The sequence below is a fragment of the Mustelus asterias genome, chromosome 9, assembly GCF_964213995.1.
Source record: "Mustelus asterias chromosome 9, sMusAst1.hap1.1, whole genome shotgun sequence".
Classification (NCBI taxonomy): Eukaryota; Metazoa; Chordata; class Chondrichthyes; order Carcharhiniformes; family Triakidae; genus Mustelus; species Mustelus asterias.
The window spans coordinates 38,840,314-38,864,666 of record NC_135809.1 but is presented as its reverse complement, the minus strand read 5'-3'; the positions used below and the strand labels follow the sequence as shown (position 1 = coordinate 38,864,666).

General features: G+C 44.0%; 2 protein-coding genes across 12 annotated transcripts in view; one reads left to right on the top strand and one right to left on the bottom strand.

Annotated features, from left to right (window-relative positions):
- The window catches only part of LOC144498632 (ADP-ribosylation factor GTPase-activating protein 3-like), a 93,888-nt gene that overhangs the window by 53,395 nt on the left and 16,140 nt on the right, over positions 1–24,353 (top strand). For 2 of the 6 annotated variants that reach the window (XM_078220045.1, XM_078220040.1), the window contains 3 exons: positions 136–257; positions 2,165–2,218; positions 3,533–3,618. In XM_078220045.1, the coding sequence (XP_078076171.1) occupies positions 136–257; positions 2,165–2,182 (140 nt within the window). In that variant the 3' untranslated portion in view covers positions 2,183–2,218; positions 3,533–3,618. Of the gene's footprint in view, positions 1–135; positions 258–2,164; positions 3,619–24,353 lie in introns of those variants that run through there. The other 4 variants (XR_013498735.1, XM_078220041.1, XM_078220044.1 and 1 more) reach the window with 2 other exon arrangements.
- The window catches only part of slc23a4 (solute carrier family 23 member 4), a 67,643-nt gene continuing 48,872 nt past the window's right edge, over positions 5,583–24,353 (bottom strand). For all 6 annotated transcript variants that reach the window (XM_078220034.1, XM_078220035.1, XM_078220036.1 and 3 more), the window contains 4 exons: positions 23,327–23,491; positions 12,483–12,591; positions 11,225–11,320; positions 5,583–8,598 (listed from right to left, as the gene is read on the bottom strand). In XM_078220034.1, coding sequence (XP_078076160.1) covers positions 8,342–8,598; positions 11,225–11,320; positions 12,483–12,591; positions 23,327–23,491 — 627 coding nt within the window. In that variant the 3' untranslated portion in view covers positions 5,583–8,341. The remainder of the gene's footprint in view (positions 8,599–11,224; positions 11,321–12,482; positions 12,592–23,326; positions 23,492–24,353) is intronic.

The following is a 24,353-nucleotide window of genomic DNA, read 5'->3' as shown; positions in this document are numbered from 1 at the left end:
AGGAGCAAGAAATGCATGTGTTTTCTGTGTTCAGATGGTTTTCCTTTATTTTCTTTTATAGCAGTTGCATTTTACTTAGAAGTGATATAATGTTGGTCAAAATCACATGTTCATGATTTGATTTGTTCTCTTAAGCAAACATGTCCCTGACCAACGTACTGCCATCTGCTCCTGACATGGCGCAGTTTAAGCAAGGCGTTAGATCTGTGGCCGGCAAGTTATCTGTCCTGGCCAATGGAGTGATGACATCCATTCAGGTTGGTGTAATTTTTATAACAAATAATCTTTTGGTGCCTTTCATCGTGAAAATTCTTGTGACCAAGCTGTCTGTCTGTATACTTATTGTTTATGTATAAAGATTTTACGTTAGGCATCATACAAAATGATTTATGTCACTACAGCGACAGCTGGATCAGAAAGCCATTGTTCAGGAGTTTGAGGTTTAGAAGCAATATGCATTCAGTTGCAAAACAGTTACAGTTACCCACAGGGAAGTACTCAAAGGGAAAGGTCATGTTAAGCAGACTCCAGGTCACCAAGAGACCAGCATTAATCAGTATTTAATTTTTAATTAAATTAAGTCAAGTTTAAACATCTGAGTAAAAATGAAAAACATTTTTATTCCATTTTTGTAATTTGAGTTTGCAACAATGCAAGTTTTTAAAATTATTTATTTTTGTGTCTGTCATTATTTATATACGGTCACATCTTTTAATGTACTTTTCTGATCTATCTTAGCCAACTCACTCACTCCACTAACTCACTCTGAAACTCGACAATATGATAGAATTTTATATCGTTATTGCCTGGAGGCTCCTTTACTACAGGATTATTAATGAGCCCTTTCTCATTATCCAAAATAGACTGTTCCCTTGGTTCCTAGACATACTATCTTTTATACATTCCATGAATTCATCCTCAACATTATCACTGTAAATTTCTCTATGTAAAAATTAGAGTGCTCTATGATTACTTTGTTACATGCACCTCGAATTTCCTGATTAATACTCTGGCTGACAGTGCAGTTACATGCATCTGTGTTTTTTGTCCCTTGTTGTTTCTGTATGATTCTACATACTGTCTATATTATATCCCTTTTTTTATTTTCTCCAACTCCTTTTCCATTTTGTTTATTTCTTCTGTAAGTCAAGTAACCTGAAATATGTAGTTCCCAGCCTTCGCTACTGTCCGTAGAACTACAGCAAATGCATTCAGATATAGTGCCTTAGGTACATCTTTTATCTGTTTTTCCCATGATGTTACTTTGAAGCTATTTAAAACTGAAGGCAATGCATTTGTGGAAAGAACATTGAATAAGACTTAATACAGCATTACAAAATACAGCATTACAAACACAGTTACAGCATTGCAAGCATAGTTACACCTCATTCAACAAGATGCAGCTTTTTCAAGGTTTTTTTTACTGAATATAAATAAAAGTGGGGGTTCATGTAAAATCCGTGATTTCTACTTGATTTCCATCTGCAAGGACTTCAGCAGCACAGCCCTTGGGGGAGAGGGAATCATTGCAGCAACATTTAGATTTCTGTGTTTAATTGCGTGTGTGCCAACATCAAAATATGTCAGTTTCACAGTGTAATGATGGCAAATGTTGACAATATTGCTATTGTTACAACTGCAAAATCTGTAATTTTGTCTTGTTTATCTCGTATGTTAAAACTCAATTAGTAGAGTAATAATTTAAAAAATGACTCAAATGATGCATTATGTAAATGCTGGTCTCCAGTGCCCTCGTCAAAAGAAAAATAATTCTAGAAATTCACATGCATGTGTTGTCTTTTCAATTAATCCAAATGTGTGGAAATCTGCCATTGAATATGATACATAAACAGTTTCATTTCCTTCTTCCTCAAATAAGGAAATTTCCACATTTATTAAGTGCTTCATCTAGTAAAGCTAACAGAAACCGATTTACCAAAGCAGAGATATTCAGTGCGTCAAGCGTCTCTAGCACAAGACTCTCAACTATAGAATCAAGAGTTTTTGAGCTCCAGAGTTAGTTGATGGAATCTATTTTATTTTAAGGTCCATGAAAGACTATTAGTTTGGCTTGCTATATCCAGGGCTTGTATTTGATAGCAATAAATGTATAATGATAACCTAAACCTCTCTCTTCAACAAACCGTTTACTTGTCTTTTGCAGGATCGATATGGCTCCTAACTGGACACACACAATGAAATGAATATGGAATCTTTCGTAAGCAATTTGCATTTGGGTGCCCGGCACACCATTGATTACCAAAATATTTTGAAGGATTGTTCAGTTAAGATGGAAATCTTTTGCCACAGTTTGGTGCTTAAATTGCATCTGCTGACATCTATCTGTGTTCCTATTTACTTGAGTTTTCCCAGTGTCAATCTGTCTCAGGTAATACTGTGCTTAAATAAAGAGGGAAAAATCTCAAACCTAGAAGAAGGAAATTATTTTTCAGTCGTTAGAGTGTGATTTTTATTCTAGTTTAAACCAGGCGGAAAGGTATTAAATATCTAGAACTTTAGTTAGTTTGGGAAAAGGGTGCAATATTCAATTTTTTAAAACGCTCTACAGATATACAATACAATATGGATAAATCCGCAGCTTTAAATAAGTGCTCTTATAAATTGGGTTTTGTTTCCTGTTTAAAAAAAGTGTTTGTATTATTAAAACACTACACTGAACTCTGAGAGAGTGAGTGTGCGGTTTCTTACATGGATTGTTTGTTTACTGGAACAGATCACTTTTTTTGGGTCTTAAGCAATTGTAAGATAAACTGTTTATTGGTACTTTGAACAGATGATGATAATGCCAAAACACACTTGTTAACCTTTAGAAGTATTTGGTCTGTAGGAAATCGCAATATGGATATTAATGGAAAGTTGCAAGGCACCATGTTGGGAATTACAGGCAGTTAGAAGGTGATCATCAATCATTTCTGTTTACAGCAGAAACTTGTAAGGTGTGCTTTTTGGAAACCAATTATTTCTACTCATGGGACCAATTAAATAAATGTAAATGGTAATATGCTGTAGTTGTACATTGTAATGAATCTTAATTTTCTGAATCATTATGTTTAAATTGCACACTTTATGGCGGCAAAAAGCTGGACTAGGATATGTACACACATGTATTTCTAATAAAAGAAAAGACACATTTGCTTCATATAAATGGCTCAATACCAAGATTGAGCTTGGTAGGAAACGTAAGCAATAAATGAATGATTTATGGTAAGATTTCAACAAATGACTCTTGTATATATATTATACTCAGATTGGAATATAAAATCCATTATTTGGAGAGGTTCAATACATCATCAAAGATTAGAGCCCTGATATTTGAACAGTGCAATTAGATGCATTACAAAATGCTGACTTTACAAAGTAGAGTATAGCTTGTTGAAAATAAAGGGAAAACTGTTTTCCATTGTTAAAATTGTTAAAAGTATTAACTTTAGTTATAAGGCTGTAATTAGGGGTACAAAGATCAAAACATACAGAAGTAGCATTTTTGCCAATAAAGTGTTATTATCTGCAGATTAACAGTTGCATCAAAGCATTGAGGTGAGAATCGTGCTGAATCTGGACTACCAGCTGAAGAATAAAGTATTTTGTTCGTTCTTGTCTTCTAGTCCAGACCTGGTTTTTCCTTAACATATCTCTGGAATCCAACATGCAGCATTTCCAAATGTTGTATTCAATTGTGCTTTAAAACTATAGAAAATTATGCATTTATTAACTCTGTAGTCAACCTTGTGGATCTGTGGGAAAATGTGACTGGTATTTACTGATTATTACTCCGCCAGAAGTTGGACATTGAGACTTGTAGATATATTTCCCTGTAACGCAAGGGTGACAAGAGTCCCATCACTTCTCTGAACTCCAACATGCCATCTCAATTACTTACCTTATTTTGGGGGGAGGCAGTTGCATAATGATATTGTCACTGGTAATCTAGAAATCCAGGCGAATGTTCAGGGGACCCGGGTTCAAATCCCACTATGGTAGATGGTGGAATTTGAATTTAATAAAAAGAAATCTGGAATTAAAAGTCTAATGATCATGAAACCATTATTGATTGGTAAAAACCCATCTGGTTCACTAATGTCCTTTAGGGAAGGAAATCTGCTGTCCTTGCCTAGTCTGGTCAATATGTGGCTCCAGACCCATAGCAAAGTGGTTGACTCTTAACTGCCCTCTGAAATGCACTCGCAATCCACTCAGTGCAAGGGCAACAAATGCTACTCCATGCAACGAAACCCACATCTCATGAAAGAATAAAAGCATTTACTTTTAAAGTTTGTAGTTGTACTTCATTCACCACTTGTAATTCCACCATTATTAATACTCTGAGTCTGTGGTCTGTTCACTTTGACTTTATTTGAGACCATATAAGTTGAGAATTAAGTGGAGACTTAAGATAGTAAACTAATTTAAGAAGGAAAATCTAATTCAGGATGCTTGCAGAAAAAAGACATTTGAAATTGAAATAAAGAACTCCAACTCCAGGAAATATTATAGCTAATGTGTCATCAAATTCCTGGACCTTTTTAAAGTGACCATTATAACATGCCTGGAAAAATTGTCATTTTTCAGTCCAGATGTTCCCTTGTTCCAAACCTTTTTCCTTGAAGATACATTTAGGCTGAGCAATCCTTTCTTCCTGAATGACCTCAAGGACAAACAGAGAATCTTGAGACCCCCGGAAGATTAAATGATAGTGTGCGTTACTCTGTTTCTATCTATGTGTTCACTAATGACACAATGCCCTTTTAACCTTGAACTGTTGTTAAGTTATATTTTCTTATCTGTCTCCCTGACATTACAATGCTGCTTAATTCAACAACAACCTATATTTATATAGTGCCTTTGATGTGGATAAATGTCCAGAAACATATCAAGACAAAATGAATAACAGGCTAATGAAGGCGCTATTAGGTGCTAAAGAGGTCAATGTTGAGGAGTAACTTGAAAGAAGGAAGGAAGATGAAGATACAGAAAGATTTAGGGTAGGAATTCCTGAGCACACAACAGAGCCATAAGTACTGGGGGAGTAAGGATTGAAGGATGCCAGAGTTTGCAAGTTCCTCCAGCTCTATAATTCTTGCATGAGATAAGGAAGAGTGAGGCCATGATGATCTTTTAAACACACAGGATAATTTAATTTTTACATGTTGGGGGACTCTGAGCACAAGGGTATTGGGCAATGGGAGTTTGTGGGAGATGGAACATGGGCTCTAGAGTTTTGGATTAAGTGTACACAATAGGTAAGCCTTTGGGATAGCTGCCTTTGGTCACGGGAGAAGGATGAATGAGAGTTTCAGCAGCTGAAGAGGGCAATTTTATGAAGTTTGAAGGAGGTGATCTTGTATTGACGAGGTTAGAAAAACTTGAATTTAAAAAAGGGCCATAACTTGGAACTCATGTCGTAAACCCACTGGAATTAGAAGACTTCAATGTGCACCTGCCTGGTCTTAAACTGTGTTGAAACCTCTGACAGCCAGAGCTACTTGGGGCCTGCATCAAAAGAATCCTCATAGGGGAGGGGCTCTTTACAATAGTTAATCAGAAGAGGTTTTATTTCTTACTTTTTCCGAGTAACTATTAGCATAATGCTTGCTGAGCCATCCGAACTTCGTGTTTAAGATCGTGATCTTAATCATGATTTCAAATGGTTCGCAGCGCAATTGCCCAGAGGAAGTTAGCACTTCTAGGTAATTGTCGTGCAAACGCTTACCTGTAAAGTTCGGAGAAGGATTCCCCAGCATGTCTTTGCGGTTTACCCCAAATATGACATGGAATTCCAGCCCATAGTGTCTTGCACGAGTTTATGTTGCAAAGCACTTTACAGCCTTTGAAAGACAGGAAAGTTTTTTTCTTTAAGGAGAATTGTGCTGGGAGTTATCTATGATTTTCAAGGTGTACCTGGAATAATGAGTAGTACTTATTTTAAACCCACACAATCTTAAAGGATATTTTCATTCAATTCAGAGAATGAGACTGATTATATTTGTCATGGTTCAGCCATTTCTGCTGATAGATGTCTGCAAGATCCACTGAGGTTTACAATTTTGGACTTGTAGGAGCTAAGATAGAAGCTATGCTAGGGGAAATAATTTTGAGGGAGAGTGGGGGTGATGGTTTTACTGGGCAAAAGGGCATCAAAGGTGGAGTGAAAGGACCATTTGAGTACACCCACAGCTGCAGAAGACTATGTGAATGGAGAACCAAAGACTAGCCAGTTGGGTGTTTTGAATGTGGAAGTTCATAGAATCCCAAAGTGCAGAAGGAGATCATTCGGCCCGTCGAGTCTGCACTGACTCTCCGACAGAGCATCTTACCCAGGCCAGAGACCCATGTATTTACCCTGCTAATCCCCCTAAATTACACATCTTGGGACACTAGGGGCAATTTAGCATAGCCAATCCACCTAACCACATTTTTCGACTGTGGGAGGAAAATGGAGCACCTGGAGGAAACCCACGCAGACACTGGGAAAACATGCAGCCTCTGCACAGTCACCCAAGGCTGGAATTGAATCGGGTCCCTGGCGCTGAGACAGCAGTCGTAACCACTACCAGCATGCCACCCTGTAATGACTTTGGGTGGGGAGAGTTTCTTTTCAGGGTGCACTCAGCAGGAAGAGGAATTAGAAGGGCTGGAAGGATATGTGGTGATGTACAAGTGGGACATTTAACATTAAAACTGACAACAGAACTTTCAGCTGGACTGCATCCCCCTCTAAGTTATTTGCCTCTGCAATCTTAGAGTTAGTGAAGCCTGTCAGAGTTGGTGAGGCCTATGGCTCTACACTTGCAGGGTCAATACACTGCACGATTGGGTACAAGATGGAAAGGGGAGTAGCTAAGCTTAAGCCTGAGGACTGTTCTGTTACAATACAGCTGCAGAACAATGAGAAAGAAGTTGATATGAATAAAATGGACACTGAACGAAGAAAGAATTTGGCATAGTATAGAAGGATAAGCTGGATCTGTCAAATACATTCCCTCATCTGTATTTATTTTAATAATGTTTACATAATTATGTCAATCCTAATTGCAATGCAATGTAATAGTTCTGTTAAGATATAGCTATAATCTATCTTCATCATGACTAAGTGGGCATGGGTGAGACAGCAGTTTGCAGTTTTACTAATGCTGAAGAGATGCTAGGTAGAATCAATTTTTCAAACAAACTAACATTTTATGTTCTAAGAACTCGCACAAAAATCTGTGCCATCCAGCATTAAATGGTCACCTTTATTTCAGAGAAGTAGCCAGGATGACTAATGGAGAGAACAGAAGTGTCAAACACAGAATCTAGGAAGGTGGTCTGAAGATATACTGGGAGATGTGCAGGGACTCTATCGTCTCTCTGCTTTTGGATGTGCATTTCTGTGGATTTGTTGCAAATCCCTGAGTATTCTGTTTGTGGCTCTGCTGTTGTCCATTGAGCAGATAAAATATTGGTTTTTCCTGGCACGTAGCATGTTGGTGACCTGATTGATGCAACTGCAGACAGGATAGTATGAGTGATGTCCTATGCAGCACTCTGGAAGAAGCCCGGAGGTGAAAAATCTGTGAGAGAGATGCTTTGCCTGGCTGGCTGTGTGATGCCTCACCCTCTGTATACAAGAAAGCAGGAAATAGGAGCAGGAGTAGACTGTAGCCCATCAAGCTTGCTTCTCCATTCAGTATGGTCATGGCTGATCTTAGGCTTCAGCTCCATTTTCCCCGATTCCCGTATCCCAACCTTGGATGTATTCGATGATAGAACATCCACGACCCAGTGGGGTGGAGAGAATTCCAAAGAATTTCGACCCTTTGATTGAAGTAATTTCACCTTATCTCAGTGTTAAATGATAGGCCCCTTATCCTCAGACTGTGTCTCTGCAGCTTCAATTCTCTGACCAACGAAACGATCTCTCAGTATCCACCTTTCAAGCCCCTTCTAAACTCCAGAGAATATGAAATCCAATGTACACATTCTCTCTTCAAAGGACCAGCCCCTCACCCCCGGAACCAATTGAAAAAATTGCTCTACCCTCTCCACTACAAGTTTCTTAAATATGGCGACCAAAGCTGCACACACTATTCTAGATATGGTCTCACCAAAACCCTGCATGACTGTAGCAAGATTTCTTTGTTCTTGTACTCTAATCCCCTTGCAATAAAGACCAACATGCCATTTGCCTTCTGAATTGCTTGCTGCACCTGCATGCTAACTATTTGTTCTTTAATAGAAATTAAAAATCAACCTCCGGGAAACATGAATTGAACATAATTATTTCTTGGCAATACCTGATGCAAAATTGATCTATTCAAAGAGTTTTGTTTACCCTACTTTGTTAAAATTGAGTCTCTTTATGAATGTCCGTAGTGTTAGTCTCCTTACGAATGTCTGCAGTGTTCACTTCCACTATTTCATCATCATCAGGGGGTTTTGGATATGGGCAGAAGGGGATATATCTCCTCCAGGCTCCAGTGCAACACTTTGTGCCAATACCAAAAGGTAAATTGTAGCAGTCGTTCTCATTTGCTCCTTTGTAATCATCCTCAAAGACACTTTCCTTCCAAGTAATTATTCCTCGTTCTTTCTCTGTACCTGTAAAACATCAGTAATCACTTCTGACACATGGTCTTTGGATGCATATAAGTTGTCTTATCATCTATTGGAAAAGTCTTCCTCAACTGCTCTGTTTTTACCCACTTTACCATGAGTGCACAGCACAAAGTAAATCATTGAATGCAACATATATTGGGTGGGGTTGCCAATCTGGAAGATTGACCTGGAGTCTCCCTGGCATACTGCTGCGTGCAACCCTGGAGAAAAATCATCGCGACATTAAGACTTATTTTGTCAATTTCTTTGAACATTTCTCTTCACCAGATATAAACATATTAAATGGGAAAATATGGCTGTTTGGCTGATGAGTCAAGAATCACCCAATTGGATATAGAGTCTTTTTGCTTTCCAATTAATGTGAAGGCAGTACATCATAATGCTGACTAATGGTTGGAGTGTAGGGGGCAAGTCATGTGATGAAACCAGTAGGACTACATTTAATCACAATTGGCAACCCTAATTTTGGAACATCCTCGGAGAGATGATAAGGCACCGTCTAAATGCATATTCTTTTTCTTCATTTCAATGGTAACTGGAGTAGTCAACCCTTTTGGATGACACTGCAACCTCCTGGATGGAGATTGGATCTCACAGACATTGCTGTCGATAGCCTGATAAATGTTGTATTTTAAAATTTAACTTATAGTAGTTGGAGAAGGATGGGACCTGGAAAATTTGAATGGGGAGCCTAACCTTTGTGCAAAGCTATGAAATTGTGTCCGTTACAGGATGAATGTTAGTGAGTTACAGGAGTGTTACAGGTCAAATATTGGTATGTTGCACCTAATACAACTACGTATGGACTTGATGAGTTGTGTTACTGTTGGTTATATGGAGAATCTGAGAGATGTCAACATTACTCTCAGTTATCAGTGCAATTTCTGAGAGTGAGTTAATTAATGGAGGAATCAAAGTTCCTCCACCTCTAGTTTCCCCTCTTCCCACTCTCGGTTTTTCATAGAATCCCTACAGTGCAGTAAGAGGCCATTTGGCCCATCGAGTCTGCACTGACAACAATCCCACCCAGGCCTTAACCCCATAGCCCTGCTAATCCCCCTGACACTAAGGAGCAATTTAGCATAGCCAGTCAGTCTAACCCACACATCTTTGGACTGTGGCAGCAAACCAGAGCACTCGGAGGAAACCCACGTAGACATGGGGAGAATGTGCAGACTCCACATAGACAGTTACCAGAGGTCGGATTCGAACCCGGGTACCTGACGCTGTGAGGCAGCAGCGCTAACCACTGTGCCACCATGCCTGCTTACCTGTTCATTGGTGGCTTTCTAGTTCTCAATTTCTTGTGCAAGAGCTGCTTGTGTGAAGCCATGAGCAAAGATACTGAACTATAAGTGTCCAACCTTTTATAAAGTAAATGCAACAACAGCTTCAGCTGTCTTCTGGTCAGAATATCGCATGATCATACCTCTGGGAATACTCCTAATCAGATTTAGCCATCTTAAATGGTAACTATAGTGATGGAACATTCAATAATAGTTTCTCTGGCGATTCTAATTTGCATTCATGAAGAAGCAAGGTCTTCTAAAACATAAGAATACTGTAGATTTATGTACTTTCTGAAGCATTCACCAACATAGCAACTAATTAAAACATGGAAGTATTCCACTTTCCTAAAGTTACAGGCTTATGACTGAGGTGAGTACAAGAATATGGGGCTTAGGTTATATGCTGCATGGTATAGAAGTGAATGTTGAAGCAATAATATATTAAATATAGGCAGGTGCAATACTGATGTTCTGTCAGTACTGATGTTTGTAATCTGACATCAAAATAAGTATATGGTCTTCTAAATTAATTCCTGGGGGATGAAATTGAAAATGGGCAGGATTGTAAAACAAGTGTAATTACATTTGTCACCCAACGAAGGACATGCTCAACATTCAATTCTACAATTTTATTGAAGTCAGTAGAACCAAATATTGGATGTAATGTACAACAGGCACCTGATGTGATCCCACCTGTGTTCCAATGTCCAATTTCACCCATCAGCCCAACCCCCACAGTCTTACACACCTCAATCATGTCCCTGAGGGGAACCCAAAAGAGAAGTACTCACTCATCACCCTCACAATACCGGCACTCTCTCACACACAGTTAACCACCCCTGGTCTCCAAAGGGCCTGAACATCTCCCTTGTTGACATTTACTGCCCTAGGCATTTACAGAATATTTTGGAATTCTACCCAGTGCAGTACACAGGCCCCCCTCCTTCAGGCCCCCTCTTTACTTCAAGTTTCTTCCGCCCCCCCCCCCCCAACGTAATGCACAATTAAAAGAATTCCCCCTTTTCTCCCTCATCACACAAACACACCCCTGTCCACCACTCCACACAAAAAAATTCTAACATAAATAAAAATGGAAAGGACCCAGGGGACAAGACGACGACAAGCCAAAAATAAGGGCAAGGCATCACAAGGGGCAACAAGGGTTGGATGTGAGCTGAACGATAAATGATAGACCAAGAAGAAAAGGGGACATGTCCTCTCTCTGCATGACCTCAAAATCATGGTTTCATTATGATTTTGTAAGTGGGTTATAAAATAAATTCATTGCTTACAAAATAACAGAAGGGAAGGAATCTTACCTGGTATAGTGTTATCCAGAACAAATCCAAAAAATCCCCCAACAAACATACTGGTGGTTAACAGGACACGAATGACTTGATCCAGTGGAAGTACTCCTGGGAAGCAGAACATTCCTTTAGTTTCTTGTCAGTGTTAAAATGTTAATTTAATCCTGACTAAGAGGAAGTAGAATTTTGCCTTGGCATTGACTAGAAAAGGGTTGAATGATGCACGGAGGCAGGGGATAGGGATAGGATTGCACTTTGCCCACAACACTAGTGTGGTCGAGCCATCAGAGGAATGAGTGAATGTTTCCTGAGTAAAACAGAGATAAGTATTGTGTACTTGGTGTGAACAGTTATTGACGTTCCACTGCTGGAGCTTGGGTTCACATGTATCTGTTAGTTGTAGAAGGTCCTACATAAATAAGTGTGGGGAGTTTTAATCTAGTTTCAACCCACACCACCCCTAAACTTGTGATATGAGAAATGAAAATGTTACCCTGGTGAAGTTCTGAAGTTGTTTCAAGCCATGTTGCTTAGGACGGTGCTATTGTTCTGCAGATAGCTGGTTATTATACTACATGCTGAGGGAGTGCTTGATGCAGAGAACAGGGAAAAAAAGAACAGCTGAATGTGTCCCAATACCCAGTGCTGACATTTGTTCCCTAGATGAGCTTACAAATAAAGTAATAAATAATATAATATAAAAGTGTTTTATAAACATGAGACACAAAAAGTTCAATAAAGCCTTTCATACATCCCTTCCTGCTCCTATGACTGGGTTAAAAAAAAAGGAGGGAAAAATAATTAGTTGCAAGAAGAATAAGGCAAAGGCTGCAGAGGATGAATGTGTTCCAAATACAGGCATTGGCCTGTAATACCCCACATAGACTATAACATCCAAAGATGTGCGGGTTAGGTTGATTGGCCAGGTTAAAAATTGCCCCTTAGAGTCCTGGGATGCGTAGGTTAGAGGGATTAGCAGGTAAATATGTGGGGGTAGGGCCTGGGTGGGATTGTGGTCGGTGCAGACTCGATGGGCTGAATGGCCTCCTTCTGCACTGTAGGGTTTCTATGATTAAACACGTTGAAATACGAAAGGGTGACATAGGTAAGACTTATTCTCCTCACTGATATTTTATCTTCTATATTTTAGGCGATTCAGAATTGATCGTTTGATCTGATTGGCAAAGTGCTAAGAGTACTCTAGTTTCTTCAGTCTGCTTACATAATTATTTATCGGGTATCTTTGCAGTTAAAAAAAAGAATTTCCTACCTGTTTGGATAGCAAGTGGGTTCTTAATCATCCAGTTGGGTATAACCATGCCAGAAAACATTGAAAATCCGAAAATAAAGATATTTCTTGATGAATTCATATCAACAAACTGAAAGAAGAGCAAATATAGCAGTTATGAAGAGCTGAATGAGAAAATGGTGTTTGGTCCTTCACATTTGTGCTTTCAACTAATCATTAATAATTTGCTGTTCTGAATTTGCCTTGACTTTTAAATTCCATTATTGTGGTGAACAACTATAGGTAAAATTGTTTTCTCTCCCCCCTTAAATACTGAAACGGAAACATCAAAACAGCAATGTGATAAAGCATTACAAGGATACAGCTCTGCAACCCATGACCCAGAGATTCAGCTGAGGAGTGCCCAGGTCTCAGGTGCTGAACAGCTTCCGCAACCTCTAATATAGTCAGCAGGAATGGAACATTCCCTTTCAGAACTGCAGCACCTGCCACCTTGGTAAAGATCAAAAAATGGACAAGCAATGCACACCACTGAGGTGTTATAGACTCCTTATTAGCATTTGCAAATTGCCTAACATCTTGTTCAACACCTCGCTGCAACACTGAAGCAGCTGGCAGGGAAACCAAGTCTGTACGTGCACCATCAGATGGTCATTAAAGACACTGCCTGTTAAGTTTCAATCACCAGGGTAATTTTTTTCGATATGCTTCATGAACGTGGGAAGAGGGGAGCATTCCTGCCCCCCACATATGCAAATAATGCGATCATGACTATTTCTATATCCCCCCCACCCCCAACTCTGCTGCTTTCCTGATCTTTTTTCCAGGTGCTCCCTTCTTCATCACTCACCTGCCAGCTGGGGTCACAGCAGCCTAATCTTCAATCCAGCTTTGCTGAAGAGATACTTGTAACTGTCTATCTGCTGGAAGTGAGGTATGAGGCCCAGTATTGGGTGGGCCTTGGGGCATGACCAATCTCTGGGGGCCATTGGACCTAAAATTAGAATCTTAAATTTACATAAACACTTTTCTAAGGGTGATACAGATTCTTGCTATTATCAATCCCAGCTACACACTGATACAGTCTGTTTAAGCTAACTCACCTGAGTTGCACACTTGGGCCACTTGTACAGGCTCACTTCTGCACACATTATAATTAACAAGACTCACTCAGCAATGCCTCTTGTCAGAATGATCAGTCCTCATGTAGAACATTTAACTAGTAAAGAGCATTGTAAACTGATATTACCAGTTTGTAAAACAGCCCTGTGGAATTACTGTTCCCTTTTGAGTCAATTGTTAGTAAAAGCATCAGTCTGTTATGCAACAACTTTATTGAATGATCATAGAATAATTACTAATTAGACCATTTGGGACATTTATGTTCATTCACCCACGACAGGATATAATTGGTTCTAAAATGATTCCAGGATTTTATATCCATTGCACCGTCCGAGAATTGATTCTTTGGGCTGAATTACGAACATACAGAGGAGCAGGAGTAGGCCATTCAGCCCCTCGAGCCTGCTCTCCCATTTAATAAGATCATGGCTGATCTGATGGATGGCAGGTGGGCCTTCAAAGCTGAAAGGCCAATCAGAAGCTGAGGAGCAGCAGGCAGGTAACAGCGATGGAGCTTCAACAGGAGGTGCCCATTCACCAACATTTTCTAAAAAACGGGAATAAAATAGCCAGTCCAACATTGTGGGATGTGGAATTCCCACTACAGGCAGCTTTTGTCTACACTCATCTCTGACAAACTGCCACTCGTTATTTTGGGAAAGAGGGCTCTTCTAATAACGTTAACAAGACTCTATCTCAACCTAATTGGCTCCAATGCCTTGAGAGGGCAGGCAACTCTACCAGGCCCCAAACCTGCCTCCCCTCAAATAGCCAGTGACAGAAATTGTGTCAAGCGCCCAATACTGGCCAGTGCTCATAGCTTCAGTCTCCATCTACTTCAGTTTCTAATGATGGTGAGGCTGAAAACTCTGCCCCATGGCATCAATCACTGTTTGTGAGACAACTTGATATGATATCTAAATGTGGGCCGCGATCTTATTGGCCCGCCACACCAGTCAGTCAGTGGTGAACCAGTAAGATTGTATGTGAGGCCAGAAATTGGGTTCACAAACAGTTTCACATCGCACACAGTTCCGGCCTGGTGGGATCAGCTTCAGGCACAAAACTGATTTGCATATTAATATCATCTCATCTTTAAATCTGTGCCCTCTCATTCTCAATCCTTTCATGAGTGGGATCAGTTTCTCCTTATCTACTCTGCCCAGATCCCTCATGATCTTGAATCCCTCTATAAAATCTCTTCTCAGCCTTCTTCTCCAAGACTTCTCTACCCTAGCTTCACAACTGAAGTTTCTCATCCCTGGAACCACTCTCTCCAATGCCTTCACATCCTTCCTAACGTGCGGTGTCTAGAACTGGTTGCAATGTGCCAGCTGAGGCTGAACCCGTGGCTGTTCCAAGTTCAATATAACCTCCTTGATCTTGTTCTCTCTAACCCAAATAAATAAAGCTTAGGATAGTGTATGCTTTATTAACTGTGCTCTCAACCTGTCCTGCTACCTTCAACAACTTGTGCACATATGCACCCAGGTCCCTCTGCTACTGCACTCCATTCAGAATTGTACCCTTTATCCTCCTCACAGTTCACAATACTTTCAAATTTCATATCATCCGCAGACTTTAATATATTAATATATACCAGGAAAAATAAGAGCCTAACACTGACCCCTGAGGAACTCCATTAGAAACCTTTTACTAGCCAGAAAAACATCCAGTAACCACTACTCACTGCTAACTGTCACCCAACTTTGTATCCAAGTTGTTACTATCCCTTTTATTCTACAGGCTAGAACTTTGCTCACAAGCCTGTTGTGCATCTTATGAGGGCAATGCTCTCCATGTACACCACATCATTGCCCTCATCAACTCTCTCTGTAACTCTTTTTTTTAAAAACTCCAGAAAATTAGTTAAAACATGATCTTTCCCTCAAAGAATCCATGCTGGTTTTTCAATGTGACTACTCATTTTGACTGGATTACTGTTTCCAGAAGTTTCCCCACCACCAAAGTTAAATTGACTGCTCAGTAGTTGCTGGGCTTATCTTTATACTCTTTTTTGAACGAGGGGGTAATATTTGCAATTCTCCAGGTCTCTGGCACCATCCCGGAGTCTAAGGAAGATGAAAATTTATGGCCAGTGCCTCCACAATTCCCACTCTCACTTCCCTCAGTATCCTTGAATGTATCTCATCCACCCCGGTATAGCCTGTCCTCATCAATTTGAAACGCTTCCAGTGTCTGAATTGATTCCACTTTCACCATGGCCTGATTGGTATCTTCTTCCTTGGTTAAAGACAGTTGCAAAGTATTCATTTAATACTTCAGCTATGTCCTTGAATTGATGCTGAAATGGCCCTACTCCCCCTTTTACCATATGCCTTTGGAAGACTGTGATCCCCTTTTATGTTAGCTGCCAGTCTGTTTTCATTCTTCCTCTTTTCTTCTCTAATTTGCTTTCTCACCTCCCCTCTGAACCTTCTATATATTGTCTGGTTCTGAACAGGATTTGCCATAAGCACTCTTCTTCTTCTTTCCCTTAATCTCTATCTCTTTTATAATTCATGGAGCTCTGGATTTGTTTGCCCTAGCTTTCTCTTGAGGAATATACCTTGACTGTGCCTGAACTATGTATTTTTTGGAGGTAGCCCATGATCACCGATCGTTTTTCCTGCCAACCTTTGGCTCCAATTTATTCAGCCCAGATCTGTTCTCAACCCACTGAAGCTGGCTTTACCCCACGTTATAATTCTCCCTCTATTGTTCTTTTCCATAGTTAACCTAAACCTTATGATATAACAATCACTGTCCCCTAAGTGTTCTCCAATTGACACTTGATCCGCTTGCCCACCTCATTCCGAAGCACCATGATAAGTAACATAGAAACACTACAGTGCAGAAAGAGGCCATTTGGCCCATCGAGTCTGCACCAACCACAATCCCACCCAGGCCCTACCCCCTTATCCCTACATATTTACCCGCTAACCCCTCTACACATCTAAGGACACTAAGGGACAATTTTAGCACGGCCAATCAACCTAACCTGCACATCTTTGGACTGTGGGAGGAAACCGGAGCACCCGGAGGAAACCCACGCAGACACGAGGAGAATGTGCAATCTCCACACAGTGACCCAAGGAATCAATCAGAGAATGCAAATTTTATTTAACAATTATTCTATATTGTAAATTTGGCAGGAAAATATTCCGGTCGTTAGTTATTACACTGAAGATATGATAAAATGATGGTGTCATTAATATGTTCTCACATTGCGTATTTTGGAAATGTTTACAGTAAAGTTTCAATATTTGCAACCCTGATAATATGCACAAGATGTTTCCGATTCAGTAGGGATAGAAGTAGACTTTCTTCTGCTTGTGTGCATAATATTATTCAATATAATTATTCCATACAAGGGGTGTAATTGGATTCTATTCTGTCAGAATTTCATAGAGTAGAAGGATCAAGTGACTTCTGAACAAAGTGGAATGATTGAACAATATGGGTCCTCCCTGTCAGTGAGAAGTGCTGTAGTCCTTGTGTGTCGCTGTGCAACACGTCTTTTAAGAGGCCAAAGGACGAAGGTTGAATGGTTACAATTGTATCTATGTCTTCTTGATGAGTAAGTCTCTAGACTCTGCTGCTTGCTGCTACCCAATACAATTTATTTTCAAAATGTCTTATGCAACAGTTTTATCATTCCAAAACCTCAAAAAATGCATTAAAAAGGCACCAAGATAGATTGGTATAATAGGGAAATAGACAAAAGGACAAGATTGAAGTCAATGGAAAAGATTCTGGAAAATCACGTACAGTATTAAACAGGTTACTGATTCACGATGAGCCCATTATGTCCTCGCAATTTCACCCCATAAAGCTGCTTATAGTAAAGGTTCATGAGCAATAAAATAAAGAGTTACAACCACAATTCCATCTATATGTTGACAAGATAATGACAAAGGCCGTCTAGTTCAGTTTATCTCATCCATCTGGAATAACATACAAACATAAGCATTATACACGAGTCATTAGCCTGGGCTTCTGGATTACTAGTCCAATGATATTATCCCCATGTCACAGTCTCTTGCTCCACATTTCTTCCAGTCTGCCCCACAGTGATCCGGACCTGCTTCACACTCACCCCGGTCTGCTTCACTCATCCTGGTCTGCTTCCCAGTGATCCTGACCTGCTTCACACTCATCCTGACCTGCTTCACTTTCCTCCCGGTCTGCTTCACACTCATCCCGGTCTGCTTCACACTCATCCCGGTCTGCTTCACACTCATCCCGGTCTGCTTCACACTCATCCCGGTCTGCTACACACTCACCCCGGTCTGATACACACTCACCCCGGTCTGATACACACTCACCCCGGTCTGATACACACTCACCCCGGTCTGATACACACTCACCCCGGTCTGATACACACTCAACCCGGTCTGATACACACTCAACTCGGTCTGCTTCCCAGTGATCCTGACCTCCTTCACACTCATCCCGGTCTGCTTCACACTCATCCTGACCTGCTTCACACTCATCCCAGTCTGCTTCCCAGTGATCCTGATCTGCTTCACTCTCCTCCCGGCCTGCTTCACACTCATCCCGGTCTGCTTCACACTCATCCCGGTCTGCTTCACACTCATCCCGGTCTGCTTCACACTCATCCCAGTCTGGTTCCCAGTGAACCTGACCTGCTTCGCTCTCCTCCCGGTCTGCTTCACACTCATCCTGACCTGCTTCACACTCATCCCGGTCTGCTTCACAGTGATTTGGACCTGCATCACTCTCCTCCCGGACTGCTACACACTCACCCCGGTCTGCTACACACTCATCCCGGTCTGCTTCACTCTCCTCCCGGACTGCTACACACTCACCCCGGTCTGATACACACTCACCCCGGTCTGATACACACTCACCCCGGTCTGATACACACTCACCCCGGTCTGATACACACTCACCCCGGTCTGATACACACTCACCCCGGTCTGATACACACTCACCCCGGTCTGATACACACTCACCCCGGTCTGATACACACTCACCCCGGTCTGATACACACTCACCCCGGTCTGATACACACTCACCCCGGTCTGATACACACTCACCCCGGTCTGATACACACTCACCCCGGCCTGATACACACTCACCCCGGTCTGATACACACTCACCCCGGTCTGATACACACTCACCCCGGTCTGCTTCACACTCACCCCGGTCTGCTTCACACTCACCCCGGTCTGATACACACTCACCCCGGTCTGATACACACTCATCCCGGTCTGATACACACTCACCCCGGTCTGATACACACTCACCCCGGTCTGATACACACTCACCCCGGTCTGATACACACTCACCCCGGTCTGATACACACTCATCCCGGTCTGATACACACTCACCCCGGTCTGCTACACACTCACCCCGGTCTGATACACACTCACCCCGGTCTGATACACACTCACCCCGGTCTGATACACACTCACCCCGGTCTGATACACACTCACCCCGGTCTGATACACACTCATCCCGGTCTGATACACACTCACCCCGGTCTGCTACACACTCACCCCGGTCTGATACACACTCACCCCGGTCTGATACACACTCACCCCGGACTGATACACACTCACCCCGGTCTGATACACACTCACCCCGGTCTGATACACACTCACCCTGGTCTGCTTCACACTCACCCCGGTCTGATACACACTCACCCCGGTCTGATACACACTCACCCCGGACTGCTACACACTCACCCCGTCTGCTACACACTCACCCCGGTCTGCTTCACACTCACCCCGGTCTGCTTCACACTCACCCCGGTCTGCTTCACACTCACCCCGGTCTGCTTCACACTCACCCCGGTCTGCTTCACACTCACCCCGGTCTGATACACACTCACCCCGGTCTGATACACACTCACCCCGGTCTGATACACACTCACCCCGGCCTGATACACACTCACCCCGGCCTGATACACACTCACCCCGGTCTGATACACACTCACCCCGTCTGCTACACACTCACCCCGGTCTGCTTCACACTCACCCCGGTCTGCTTCACACTCACCCCGGTCTGCTTCACACTCACCCCGGTCTGCTTCACACTCACCCCGGTCTGCTTCACACTCACCCCGGTCTGATACACACTCACCCCGGTCTGATACACACTCACCCCGGTCTGATACACACTCACCCCGGCCTGATACACACTCACCCCGGTCTGATACACACTCACCCCGGTCTGATACACACTCATCCCGGTCTGATACACACTCATCCCGGTCTTCTTCACACTCATCCCGGTCTGCTTGGCAGTGATCCGGACCTGCTTCAGACTCCTCCCGGTCTGGTTCCCAGTGATCCTGACCTGCTTCACACTCATCCCGCTCTGCTTCACACTCATCCCGCTCTGCTTCACACTCATCCCGCTCTGCTTCACACTCATCCCGCTCTGCTTCACACTCATCCCGCTCTGCTTCACACTCATCCCAGTCTGGTTCCCAGTGAACCTGACCTGCTTCGCTCTCCTCCCGGTCTGCTTCACACTCATCCTGACCTGCTTCACACTCATCCCGGTCTGCTTCACAGTGATTTGGACCTGCATCACTCTCCTCCCGGACTGCTACACACTCACCCCGGTCTGCTACACACTCATCCCGGTCTGATACACACTCACCCCGGTCTGATACACACTCACCCCGGTCTGATACACACTCACCCCGGTCTGATACACACTCACCCCGGTCTGATACACACTCACCCCGGTCTGATACACACTCACCCCGGTCTGATACACACTCACCCCGGTCTGATACACACTCATCCCGGTCTGATACACACTCACCCCGGTCTGATACACACTCACCCCGGTCTGATACACACTCACCCCGGTCTGATACACACTCACCCCGGTCTGATACACACTCACCCCGGTCTGATACACACTCACCCCGGTCTGATACACACTCACCCCGGTCTGATACACACTCACCCCGGTCTGATACACACTCACCCCGGTCTGATACACACTCACCCCGGTCTGATACACACTCACCCCGGTCTGCTTCACACTCACCCCGGTCTGATACACACTCACCCCGGTCTGATACACACTCACCCCGGTCTGATACACACTCACCCCGGTCTGATACACACTCACCCCGGTCTGATACACACTCACCCCGGTCTGATACACACTCACCCCGGACTGCTACACACTCACCCCGGTCTTCTTCACACTCACCCCGGTCTGATACACACTCACCCCGGTCTGCTTCACACTCACCCCGGTCTGCTACACACTCACCCCGGTCTGCTTCACACTCACCCCGGTCTGCTTCACACTCACCCCGGTCTGCTTCACACTCACCCCGGTCTGCTTCACACTCACCCCGGTCTGCTTCACACTCACCCCGGTCTGCTTCACACTCACCCCGGTCTGCTTCACACTCACCCCGGTCTGCTTCACACTCACCCCGGTCTGCTTCACACTCACCCCGGTCTGCTACACACTCACCCCGGTCTGCTACACACTCACCCCGGTCTGATACACACTCACCCCGGTCTGATACACACTCATCCCGGTCTGATACACACTCATCCCGGTCTGCTTCACAGTGATTTGGACCTGCATCACTCTCCTCCCGGACTGCTACACACTCACCCCGGTCTGATTCACACTCACCCCGGTCTGCTTCACACTCACCCCGGTCTGCTACACACTCACCCCGGTCTGCTACACACTCACCCCGGTCTGCTACACACTCACCCCGGTCTGATACACACTCACCCCGGTCTGATACACACTCACCCCGGTCTGATACACACTCACCCCGGTCTGATACACACTCACCCCGGTCTGATACACACTCACCCCGGTCTGATACACACTCACCCCGGTCTGATACACACTCACCCCGGTCTGATACACACTCACCCCGGTCTGATACACACTCACCCCGGTCTGCTTCACACTCACCCCGGTCTGCTACACACTCACCCCGGTCTGATACACACTCACCCCGGACTGCTACACACTCACCCCGGTCTGATACACACTCACCCCGGTCTGATACACACTCACCCCGGTCTGATACACACTCACCCCGGTCTGATACACACTCATCCCGGTCTGATACACACTCATCCCGGTCTGATACACACTCACCCCGGTCTGCTTCACTCTCCTCCCGGACTGCTTCACTCTCCCCCCGGTCTGCTACACACTCACCCCGGTCTGCTACACACTCACCCCGGTCTGATCCACACTCACCCCGGTCTGATACACACTCACCCCGGTCTGATACACACTCACCCCGGTCTGATACACACTCACCCCGGTCTGATACACACTCACCCCGGTCTGATACACACTCACCCCGGTCTGATACACACTCACCCCGGTCTGATACACACTCACCCCGGTCTGATACACACTCACCCCGGTCTGATACACACTCACCCCGGTCTGATACACACTCACCCCGGTCTGATACACACTCACCCCGGTCTGATACACACTCACCCCGGTCTGATACACACTCACCCCGGTCTGATACACACTCATCCCGGTCTTCTTCACACTCATCCCGGTCTGCTTGGCAGTGATCCGGACCTGCTTCACACTCATCCCGCTCTGCTTCACACTCCTCCCGCTCTGCTTCACACTCCTCCCGCTCTGCTTCACACTCCTCCCGCTCTGCTTCACACTCCTCCCGCTCTGCTTCACACTCCTCCCGCTCTGCTTCACACTCCTCCCGCTCTGCTTCACACTCCTCCCGCTCTGCTTCACACTCCTCCCGCTCTGCTTCACACTCCTCCCGCTCTGCTTCACACTCCTCCCGCTCTGCTTCACACTCCTCCCGCTCTGCTTCACACTCCTCCCGCTCTGCTTCACACTCCTCCCGCTCTGCTTCACACTCCTCCCGCTCTGCTTCACACTCCTCCCGCTCTGCTTCACACTCCTCCCGCTCTGCTTCACACTCCTCCCGCTCTGCTTCACACTCCTCCCGCTCTGCTTCACACTCCTCCCGCTCTGCTTCACACTCCTCCCGCTCTGCTTCACACTCCTCCCGCTCTGCTTCACACTCCTCCCGCTCTGCTTCACACTCCTCCCGCTCTGCTTCACACTCCTCCCGCTCTGCTTCACACTCCTCCCGCTCTGCTTCACACTCCTCCCGCTCTGCTTCACACTCCTCCCGCTCTGCTTCACACTCCTCCCGCTCTGCTTCACTCTCTTCCTGACCTACTTCATTCTCCTCCCGGTCTGTTTCACTGTAATCCTGTCCTGCTTCACTCTCCTCCCGGTCTGCTTCCCAGTGATCCTGACCTGTTTCACTCTCCTATGGTCTGTTTCACTGTGATCCTGTCCTGCTCCACACTCCTCCCGGTCTATTAGCATGTAGAAATCAATAACTGTTGCCAAATAGATCGAGCAATATTCTATATGCATGAATTGGAAAGAACATTTGGAATGCACTGTATTCAAGTTATTGAGCACAAATCTTGATATACCAGCTGCACAGAATGAAGGCCATTTTTAAGAATTATCATGAAAAAGAATAGTAGAAAAGTATTTCGGAATATGAACTTTTATTTCTCAACTGATGGAAGCAACTTTGGATTCAGGACACAGCCTCATTCCCCCTGAAATGAGAACATCCCGCCCGAGGTCCGCCCCTCGCCCACTCCGATTCCCATGGTGGGCGGGGCAGTAAAATACCAGCCATAGAGTCAACCAATGAATTGGATCAAGTAAAGGGAATTGTCACTGCATCAACGTACCTGCAAATTAGAAATTCCAGCAGCTATAATAATCCCAAACATCACCATCAACATTCCACCGATTACTGGCTGCGGGATGGTGCTGACAATTGCTCCAACTTTTACAAGAATTCCCACGAAGAGCATTAGAATTCCGCTGCTGACTATCACTGCACGGCTTCCCACCTATGATCAGGGAGAGAGAAAGAGTGGGAGATGGAAAAGATTCATCTTTTCAACTTCTAATCTAGCCATTCTTTGCCGGGCGTCACTGTCGTTTTACGATCAGCTTTGTGTGGTGGTTTTCTTGCACATTTGGAACGAGGTTGAGACTGCTCCAAATTGTTATATGGGGGCTTTACAGAGGCAGAAGAGGAGACCTTCATCCCAATTTGTTGGAACCCACTTGTGCCGCATAACCTTCCGTACAATTCCAACTTTCCACTGGGAAAACTGAATTGGATGCCAAGGACGATGAAAGGATAGTTTTAGGTGTTTGAAAGGATATTTCTAGGTGTGCCTGGGTTATTTCAGGTGAAGTTCATGTTATTATATTTTAAATAGCTGCTGATGGACATATTAGGCCTCAATTTCCAGCCTGAGACTTTTCTTATGCTTGCCAGAGGCAGGAGCCTGGTACAAAATGAATCAGATAAGGCAGAAGAATACCTTCGTATCAGGCATTGGAGAACTTATCTCATATCCTCCTCCCTTTGGCTTGGTGTCAATTATTTTCCCTATGCATCTCTGTGAAGTGCCTTTGGCTTTTCTTTCCATCTTAACGGTGCTATATAAATTCACATTGTGGCCGTGATAAGCTCGCTTTAATCATTTTAATTCTGAGTTTCTGGCAAAGTCCCCAGATGCTGAGTTTCCAGTCAGGACATGGCATCCCAAACAGATGTGGAGATGCCGGTGTTGGACTGGGAATAGCACAGTAAGAAGTCTCACAACACCAGATTAAAGTCCAACAGGTTTATTTGGTAGCACCAACTTTCGGAGTCCTGCCCCTTCCTGATGAAGTGTTGTGGGAGACTTCTTACTGTGC